The 10,616-nt window shown below is 42.7% G+C and overlaps 1 protein-coding gene across 2 annotated transcripts; it reads left to right on the top strand.

The window, feature by feature from the left end:
- Positions 1 to 2,261: 2,261 nt before the first annotated feature.
- Positions 2,262 to 10,098, top strand: mrpl57 (mitochondrial ribosomal protein L57). 2 transcript variants are annotated; one of them, XM_072580747.1, is made up of 2 exons: positions 2,262 to 2,361; positions 9,491 to 10,098. In XM_072580747.1, the coding sequence occupies exon 2, from the start codon at positions 9,507 to 9,509 to the stop codon at positions 9,816 to 9,818; it is 312 nt and encodes a 103-aa protein (XP_072436848.1). In that variant the 5' UTR covers positions 2,262 to 2,361; positions 9,491 to 9,506; the 3' UTR covers positions 9,819 to 10,098. The 2 variants fall into 2 exon arrangements, with proteins under 2 accessions (XP_072436848.1, XP_072436849.1); XM_072580748.1 differs by lacking the exon at positions 2,262 to 2,361 and adding an exon at positions 2,407 to 2,580.
- Positions 10,099 to 10,616: the final 518 nt, after the last annotated feature.

Genomic DNA, 10,616 nt, shown 5'->3' with positions numbered 1-10,616 from the left:
GTCATATATCACCTATCCTCCAACCTTAATTTGCTTTAAGGAACAACTAAATATAAACCTGGTTAATAAAATGTATACAAATGTAAATATTTTAATGTTACCACCAGTTGCTATATTATTTTAAAATTTAGAGAATGGACTGTAATCACTAAACAGAAACTTGCCAAATAACCAGCTTCTTCAGTAGCACAGAAATTCCTGCCTCTCTAGGTTTAGGAAAAGCACAAGCAATAGAACATCTCTTTCCCTTCTTCCTTTTAATTCCCTAAATCCCTTCACTTAGTTTGACTTGCACTGGAATGCCAAAGTTAAGAGTTTCAGCTGGTTCATAAATTAGCTGTTTTTTGAGTGGAAATCTTTGCCAGCCTTAGACAGGGTTTATTTTAAACAAATATGTTACATAAACTATAGATTTCATTGTCCATTCAGGGTACATCACACGCCAGCAAGCAGTCCAAACATGAGCTTTTATTTGCATTCAATGAAAGTGAACATAAAGGGAATGGAAGCTGCAGTTGACCCCATAATGCAAATCAAATTAAACATGCCATGATGGTCAGCTGTACCTAGATCTTATCTGGAGCTGGGTATTGAACTGGTCATATCTGGCATGAAGTACCTCCTCTTCAGTGTCCTTATCCTGCTCCTTGAAAAATTGTTCCCATTCCCCCAGTTCTTCATTATCCACCACATCATCTAGTTGTGTGCTCAAATTATGAAAAGCACGGTATGCCAGGATGATGTAGCACATTCTATCCAGCCTATAATGAAGGAACCCCAAATCAATCAAAGCAGCAGAATCATATCTTCAGTAGCCCTATCACTTACTCGACCACAATTCAAGTCAAAGTATAGGCAACAGATTGCACAATAGTGTCATGAAGTAGGATCATAGTGGGTAGCCCTTGTCACGCAGTGGGTAGTCTTGTGAAGCACCTGGACCATCAATGCACAAGGTACACAAGGCCTGCTCCACAACGTGGGAGTCATAGTCAGGGTTGCAGACGCACACCTGAAAGTAATAACCATGATCACAGATCACTAATCATTAAGGGAATGGAACCACTTCCTAGTGATAAATTCAGCAACATTGTGATATGATGTGACCTTGACATTGGGAATGAAATGATCTGGTGTGATATTGCAAGATGGCATAGTCATTATCCTCATGACAGAGATTCTACGTGGGTTATCTATTCCTCCTTGGAAAATGCCAACAGCACAAAAGGTCAAAACAGCTTTCACTTTCACAAATATTCGGAGAAGATGGCTTTCCATTCCTGCAGCCCTCAGGTTCTTTTCTACCAACTGACATTATCCCAGGACACCATGATGGAACATATAGAGCCTGGACTGACTCTACACCTTGGCAAAAGTGAGTACTGCAGATGCTGGAAATCAGAGATTAGATTAGAGTGGTGCTGGAAAAGCACAGCGGGTCAGGTAGCATCTGAGGAGCAGGAAAATCGATGTTTCTGACAAAAGCCCTTCATCAAGACTGAAGGCAGACAGTCTCCGGCGTGGAGAGATAAATGGGAAGGGGGTGGAGGTGGGGCTGGGGAGAAGGTAGCAAAGAGTACAGTAGGTGGATGAAGGTGATAGGTCAGAAGGAGGGTGGGGGAAGGTCAGAGGAAGGTGGAGCAGATAGGCGAAAAAGATTGGCAGGTAGGAAAGGTCATGAGGATGGAACTGGGGTAAGGTGGGGGGATGGGAAATGAGGAAACTGGTGAAGTCACTTTTGCTACCTTATAAAGGAAACTACAACAACCAACATCTTGCCATGTCTCCCTTATTCCTTCAGCTTCAGCACCAACTTGGTGAATGAGCCTCGCTAGTTTAGCGACCAACACATTATGTCAAAAGAGAAAAATGACAACACCAGGTCCAACAGGTTAAATTGGAAGCACACTAACTTTCGGAGGGTTGCTCCTTCATCGGGCGGGGGGGGAGGGACAACGGCTGGGTGTTGGCGGAGGTATGAGTGTATTTCGGAGTTTCATGGCGAGGCAGTTCGGCAGGAACCAGGCAGACACTGTTGCTGATCCTCCCTGGACATTGCGGCGACTGAGGATCAACAACTATCATCTCTCAGTACCACCATCCAGGACTGACTTGCTCCTTGGCTGGACGACTATTTCTGTCCGTTCCTATTTCCAAGCAGCCCTCGCCATTTCGGCGTATCCCATAGCAACCCAATCGCACCGGGTCACCAATCGGAACGCTCATTACTAAGGCCGCCAGCGGCAGCCAATTATATTTCCGTTTGCTGGTTTGGTCCCCGAAGGCGTAGGCCAATGGGATGGTGGGTTATTCCGAGTTGCGCTCGGTGTGGCTTTGAGAAGTGGCTGGAGCGGAAAGTCGGTAAGTGAGGAAGCGGGGTCAGCAACCGAGGATGTCTCCATGTGTGTGGAAAGAGGCCAAAAGAACTCTGTGATTCATTTTACAGAATTAGGGACTGTTATAAACTGTTAAGTGATGAGGAGACATTGTACAATTTAGGCCTGTTTTCTGTAGAATTTAGAAGGTTAAGGGGTGATCTCATTGAAGTCTTCAAGATATTAACTGGAAAAGACAGGAGAGGTAAAGATAAACTTCTCACTGGTTGAGGGTTTTAGAACTAAGGGGTTTAATCTGAGAAGTAAGGCTGGGAGAGACGTTAAGAAGCATTTCTACACACAAGGGATGGTGGATGTTGTGCACTCACTTTGACAAACGGCAGTGGATCAGTTGTTAATTTTAAATTAGTTGTTAATTGAAGCTATTAAGGGATGTGGCCAAAGGACAGAAATATGAAATCAGGTGCTAAATCATCCATGATTACATTAAATCATAGAATACCTACAGTGTGGGAACAGGCCCTTTTGGCCCAACAAATCCACAGTGACCCTCTGAAGGGTAATCCACCCTGACCCATGCTACCTATTACTGTACATTTACCCATGACTAATGCACCTCACCTACACATCCCTGAATACTGGGCAATTTAGCTTAACCAGTTCACCTGGCGTGCACATCTTTGGACTGTTGGAGGAAACTCACACAGACATAGTCATAGTACAGCATGGAAATAGACCCTTCAGTCCAACCCGTCCATGCCGACCAGATATCCCAACCCAATCTAGTCCCACCTGCCAGCACCCAGCCCATATTCCTCCAAACCCTTCCTATTCATTTACCCATCCAAATGCCTCTTAAATGTTGTAATTGTACCAGCCTCCACCACTTCCTCTGCCAACTCATTCCATACACGTACCACCCTCTGTGTGAAAAAGTTGCCCCATAGGTCTCTTCTATATCTTTCCCCTGTCACACTAAACCTGTGCCCTCTAGCTCTGGACTCCCCAACCCCAGGGAAAAGACTTTGCCTATTTATCCTATCCATGCCCCTCATTATTTTATAAGCCTCTATAAGGTCACCCCTCAGCCTCTGATGCTCCAGAGAAAACAGCCCCAGCCTGTTCAGCCTCTCCCTATAGCTCAAAACCTCAAACCCTGGCAACAACCTTGTAAATCTTTTCTGAATCCTTTCAAGTTTCACAATGTCTTTCTGATAGGAAGTAGACCAGAATTGCACACAATATTCCAACTGTTGCATAACCAATGTCCTGTACAGCCGCAACAATGACCTCCCAACTCCTGTATTCAATACGCTGACCAATAAAAGAAAGCATACCAAACGCCACCTTCACTATCCTATCTACCTGTGACTCCACTTGGAGCTATGAACCTGCACTCCAAGGTCTCTTTGTTCAGCAACACTCCCTAGGTCCTTACCATGAAGTGTATAAGTCCTGCTAAGATTTGCTTTCCCAAAATGCAGCACCTCGCATTTATCTGAATTAAACTCCATCTGCCACTTCTCAGCCCATTGGCCCATCTGATCAAGATCCTGCTGTAACCTGAGGTAACCCTCTTTGCTGTCCACTACCATCTCCAATTTTGGTGTCATCTGCAAACTTACTAACTGTACCTCTTATGCTTGCATCCAAATCATTTATGTAAATGACAAAAAGTAGAGGACCCAGCAGCGATCCTTGTGGCACTCCACTGGTCACAGGCCTCGAGTCTGAAAAACAACCCTCCACCACCACTTTCTGTCTTCTACCTTTTGAGCCAGTTCTGTATCCACACAGACAGTCACCCAAGGCTGGATTCAAATCTGGGTCCCGAGTGCTGTTAAGCAGCAGTGCTAACTATTGAGCCACCATGCTGCCCCAAAATTTAACAGACTTGAGGAGCTAACTGACCACCTGTTGTTCCTGTATGTCACCCACTCTGCGTACACCGGACCCTGCTGCTGCTGCCTTACCTTATCCTGGTTTTTGTGCATTTCTAGTGTAGGTGTTCCATGTACAGTACACCCTTGGTTAAAGGCTGACCTGTGCAGATGACAGGATTGATTGTATTGTATAGGAAATAATTCAGAAAAATAAGCAATTCAGAAAAATAGGGATTAACATAATGAGAAGTATAATGATAATACAGAGGCTTTCTTTTGATAGTAGGGTGCCAGGCAAAGATTGACGATATAAGAACAGAATCAAATTTCCAACACAGGAATGTTTGGGAAAAAAAGAACAGGACAGATAAAGGAAAGAATTTGTTCTTCATATGTTTTCAGTGTGTTGGGAGCACATAATATTGCGTTGATTCCCAGGTCTAGGAGAAAGTGAGGACTGCAGATGCTGGAGGTCAGAGCTGAAAATGTGTTGCTGGAAAAGCGCAGCAGGTCAGGCAGCATCCAAGGAGCAGGAGAATCGACGTTTCGGGCATGAGCCATTCCTGAAGAAGGGTTCATGCCCGAAACGTTGATTCCCAGGTCTCCAGCTTACTACCCATCATCTATCTTTCCCCTGTAATATGGAAGGGGAAGATGGGGTGTTGACAGGCACTGAAAGATTGAATCAATTGAACTTGGTTAACAGTTGGTTTGGGCAGCCTATCTTTAACTTCCGCCTGGGAACCGTCCAACCACAAGGGATGAACTCAGATTTCTCCAGTTTCCTCATTTCCCCTCCCCCCCCACCTTGTCTCAGTCAAATCCCTCGAACTCAGCATCGCCTTCCTAACCTGCAATCTTCTTCCTGACCTCTCCGCCCCCACCCCACTCCGGCCTAACACCCTCACCTTGACCTCCCTCCACCTATCGCATTCCCAACGCCCCTCCCCCAAGTCCCTCCTCCCTATCTTTTATCTTAGCCTGCTGGACACACTTTCCTCATTCCTGAAGAAGGGCTGATGCCCGTAACGTCGATTCTCCTGTTCCTTGGATGCTGCCTGACCTGCAGCGCTTTTCCAGCAACACATTTTCAGCTCTGATCTCTAGCATCTGCAGTCCTCACTTTCTCCTCAGCCTATCTTTAAGTTTGTTTGAGTGGGAAGGAAATGAAATTCTGTTCTGGGGGTTGTCCTTTACATATTGGGAGCACTCCCCAAAAGACAGTAAATCCTTCCTCCCTTCCTAGACTTCAAACCTCCCACCTGAAAGATGCTCCAGATTGGTGGCTTAATGCTCCTGACTCATCTGGATCCAGGATTCACTGGGTCCTTCATCCTGAGATTTAGTGCTGCTTGAGCTTCTGACCATTGGATTGGCCAGCAGCGCCAGAAAGTGATATATAAAACATTCCACGGGCACATTGATAATGAGAAAATTGAGAAGGTCAAAAGAAATGTACAAAATATACTTGGAAATGGCAGAAATATTGCATTACCAACTTTTCTCTTTTTTGGACCAATGAGACTAATAGAGTGGATGAATTAGAAGAGATTAAAAATGTAATATGATATTTAAATTGAAAAAGGACAAGAAACTTCATAAACCTAATCAAACTTGGATTAAAACTCCCATCCCAGATAGATTGCAAAGTAAGTTAAGGAAAAGGCACTTCTTATTATAATATCTTTATTAGAAAAGCAATTATTGCCAGAGAATTAGAACCAACTAAAGTTTTTATATTTTAAAATGAAGTTGGAGCAAGTGTGAGAAGCCATGGGTCAGTTTAATACTGAAGGTAGGAAAGGCAATGGAATCTTTATTCAAATACTTAATTAAAAGAGATCTAGAAAACAAAAATATAATGCACAGAAGGAGGCCATTCAGCCAAGCATATTAATGTCTGTCAATCGAGAGCGATTCAGCCAAATCCAGTTTTGCAGCTCTTGGTCTGTGGTCCTGTAGACTATGGAGCCTCAACTGCATGTCCAAGTAACTTAAGTACAATGAGCATTTCTACTTCTCTTTCACTTTTCTGCCAATTTCTTAATTCCCCCCCCACCCCCACCTCCCCCCAACAAAAAAGGGAATTAACATCTGTCAATGGAATTAGATTCTTCCTTTCTTCGTCCCGGCTTTTCAGAGTGTTGTATCTCAATTAAATTTTCCTGTATCCTCTTGCATTCCAAAGAAGAACCCCAAAAAAGTGAGCTTGAAGTGAAGAGGCTATTCTTGGACTTAACCTGAGGATGGAATCAGTACAAGTTGTGTACAAAGAGGACTGAAGTCCTTTGCAAGGCTAGAAGCCATGATGTATGTGTCGGTCACTAATAAATTGTCACCACTCTGCTGGGATGAGTGTGCTAGAAATCAAGTCTCATTATCATGAGTTGTCACAAAGATGAGCAATTAAATTACTAGGATAGCAACTGAATATCTAAGTATGCACATTGTATTAAAATGATAGGTGGAGGGAACAGGGTTGCATTGTTAGTAAGAAATGAGTGGATGTAAAAGTTCCCAAGGAAAGTGGTGTTTTTCCAGCGTCAAGAAACATTTCGTTCTTCATTAATATTTTCAAAATCAGAATCTGATTACCATCTTTTGTCATTGCTGTTTATAGAACCTTGAGTGGAAATTGACTCACATTTTCCTACTTTTTTGAATTCGGTCACAAGATGTGGGCATCGCTGGCTAGGCTAACATTTATTGGCTATCCATAATTAATGTAAAGAAAGTGGTCATGAACTGCCTTCTTGAACCACTGCAATCCTTAGAGTGTAGATGTGCTTGCAGTGCTGTAGGGAGAGAGTTCTAACACTTTGACCCAGCGACAGTGAAGGAATGGTGATACAGTTCCAAATTAGAGTGGTGTGTGGCTTGGAGGGGACATTGTAAATGATGGTGTTCTTACATATTTGCTGCTCTGGTTCTTTTAGTTGGTGGAGGTAGCATTTGGAAGGTGTTGCCTTCAAGAGTCTAGATAAGCTGTTACAGTACGTCTTGTAGGTGGTTACATGCTGCTGCCACGGCATTGATGGTGGAGGGAATTCGTGTTGAATGTGTTAGATAGAGTGCTTTGTCCTCAATGGTGTTGAGCTTTTTGTGTGATATTGGATCTGCACTCGTGTAGGTAAGTGGACAGTATTCCTACCCACCACTGATTTGTGCCTTGTAGATGACAGACTCTGCAGAATCAGGAGATGAGTTACTTGTCATAGAATTACTAGGCACTGACATGCTATTATAGCCACAATATTTTGATTTCTGGTCAGTGGTAACCCACCAGAATGCCAATACTGGAGGATTCAGCAAAATGCCATTAAATATTAAGGAGTAATGATTGGATTCTCCTTTACTGAAGATGATCATTACCTGAAGCTTGTGTAGCATGAATATTAGTTGCCACTTTACAACTAAAGTTGCAAAACTGCCTTTAGAGTCATAAAGATGTACAGCACAAAAACAGGCCCCTCAATCCAATTTGTCAATGCCAACCAGATATCCTAAAGTAATCTAGTCCCCTTTGCCAGCATTTGGCCCATATCCCTCTAAATCCTTTTAATTGTATCAGTCTCCACCACCACCATCACCTCTGGCAGCTGTTTCCATAAATGCTCCACTCTGTGTGAAAAGGTTGCCCCTTAGGTCCCTTTTCAATCTTTCCCTCTCACCTTGAACGTGTGCCCTCTAGATGTGGACTTTGCTACTCTGGGGAAAAGACCTTGACTATTCACCCTATCCATGTCCCTTGTGATTTTATAAACCTCTATAAGGTCACCCCTCAGCTTCCGATACTCCAAGAAAACAGCGCCAGCCTATTCAGCCTCTCACTACAGCTCAAACCCTCCAACCCTGGCAACATCCTTGTAAATCTTTTCAGAACCCTTTCAAGTTTCACAACATCTCTCCTATAGTAGGGAGACCAGAATTGCATACAGTATTCCAAAAGTGGCCTAATCAATGTCCTGTACAGCTGCAACATGACCTCCCAACTCCCATACAAAATGTACTGACCAATAAAGGAAAGCATGCTAAACACTGCCTTCACTACCTTGTCTCCCTGTAATTCTGCTTTCAAGGAACTATGAACCTGCACCTCCAGTATCTCTTTGTTTGGCAACATTGCCCAGGACCTAACCACTTAGTGTACAGTTTCTGCTCTGATTTGTCCTGTCAAAATGCAGCACCTCACCTCTATCTAAATTAAACTCCATCTGCCACTCCTCAGCCCATTTGTCCATCTGATCAAGGTCCCGCTGTACTCTGAGGAAATCTTCTTTGCTGTCCACTCCACCACCAATTTTGGTGTCATCTGCAAACTTAATACCCATACCTCCTCTATTCACATCCACATCATTTATAGATTTACAAGAATGTTGCCAGGGTTGGAGAGTTTGAGCTGTAAAGAGCCGCTGAAATTGGCTGGGCGTATTTTTCCGAGCATGTCGGAGGCTGACGGGTGACCTTATAATAGAAGTTTATAAAACCATGAGGGATATGGATAGGGTAAATAGACAAGGTCTTTTCCCTGCAGTGGGGGGAGTCCAAACTTAGAGGGCATAGGTTTTTCATGCAAAGGGTGGTGCGTGTATGGAATGAGCTGTCAGAGAATGTGGTGGAGGCTGGTACAATTACAACATTTAAAAGGTATCTGGATGGGAAAAAGAATAGGAACAGTTTAGAGGGATATGGGTCAAATGCTGGCAAACTTTGACTAGATTAATTTAGGATATCTGGTTGACATGGACGAGTTGCACCAAAGGGTCTGTTTCATGCTGTACAGCACTGTGACTCAATCGGGTCACAGTGACAAAAAACAATGGACCCAGCACCGATCCTTGCGGCATACCACTGGTTACAGGGCTCCAGTCTGAAAAACCAATCCTCCATTACCATCCTCTATTTCCTGTCTTCAAGCCAATTTTGTAACCAAATGGCTAGTTCTGTTTGTATTCCATGTGATCTAACCTTGTTATCAAAAATAATGAGTTGTGTTGCAAAATACTTTGAGAGATCCTGGAAATGGGAAAGGCACAATTTGATTGCGAGATTCATCTTTCTTTGTGGCACTTAGCTCGTCTGCAAGTTATTTTTCCAGCTGTTCAGATTTGACAAGTTGACTGTTTTTGGACAGGTTCACTGCTGAACCTCAATTGTCATTTTCAGTTTTTAAAAATAATTTTAAAACTCCCTTGTGTGCAAGAATCATGTTAATTTTTAATGTTTTGCTGAAAGTTATATTCCAATTTTGACAGTTGCTATTTTTTCAAGGTAAAACTGTGGCAGAATGTTTCTTACGGCATTTCTGCTTCGGAAAGGAATTCCAGGCAAACAGTGGATAGGAAAGTACAGACGCCCTAGGCAAATTACCTGGCAAATGAAGCGTAATTTAATTAAAAGACTGGAAATCGAAAGGGAGACAGAGTACTGGCTGAGCCGGCCCTGGATGACTGTGGAGCAGGAACGAGGTCATGCAGCACAACGCAGAGCTGAACGTTGGGAGGCTTTCAAGAATGCCAAATCTGCAAACTTCCCGAAATTCAAATATATTGAAGAACATTTAAATCACCTAAACGTAACCAAAAAGTGGGGCATGTGAAAAATTTGGCACAAGAATCCTTCTTAATTACGTTGCCAGATATACTGAAGAGGTTTAAAAAGTGCCTCCTGCAAATTATTGTGAACTCCAACTAGTAGTAAAGTTGAACGTTATGGAAATTACCTGTTGTGTTCAGAGCATTTGGGTAATTTTAAGACCTGATAATTGATGATGGAGATTTACATTTCTATTTTACTTATCTTCTATGTATGTCTATGCATGACCACTTTATTTAAAAATGTCAGGAAACTTTTATTAAAGAATAAGATTAATTCTAAAAGTTTCACCTTTATTTTTCTGGTTCGTACTTTCATACACTCATTTACTGGAAAAGGCAGGAGTTCAGCTTTTGACTTGCATTTCAAGTACAGTGCTTGCTGGTAGTTATTCTTTAAGCACTTGTTAAAATGACAAAGACAAGAAGATTTGAAGATCTCTTCCTGTTCCTCAATCCACCCAAGAATGCATTAAGATATTTTAAATTCTCACTTGCAATTCATTGAATTCCTACAAATGAAGAATATCTGTTTGAATTTGCAGTCTGTGCTAAGATGTGCTTAGACAAATGCCTTCAGTGTGTCTATTCCGGAGACACAATGGCCGGAGTATCTGCTTTGGATGAATATGCAGAAACTTCTGCAGTCTACCCATTTGGCAGAGAACAACTTGATGGATTTAATTGTCAAGGCAGAAATGAATAATGCTGGGGTTCTTAAGAGCAGTTGGGATCCATGGAATTGTACCTTTAGCAAGATGTTATTTCTTTCAAAAGTAATTTGGGGGAAAAAAAAATCACAC

Source organism: Chiloscyllium punctatum, chromosome 11, assembly GCF_047496795.1.
Source record: "Chiloscyllium punctatum isolate Juve2018m chromosome 11, sChiPun1.3, whole genome shotgun sequence".
Lineage (NCBI taxonomy): Eukaryota > Metazoa > Chordata > Chondrichthyes > Orectolobiformes > Hemiscylliidae > Chiloscyllium > Chiloscyllium punctatum.
Note: the sequence above shows the minus strand (reverse complement) of the source record. Positions and strands in the feature narration are given on the sequence as shown.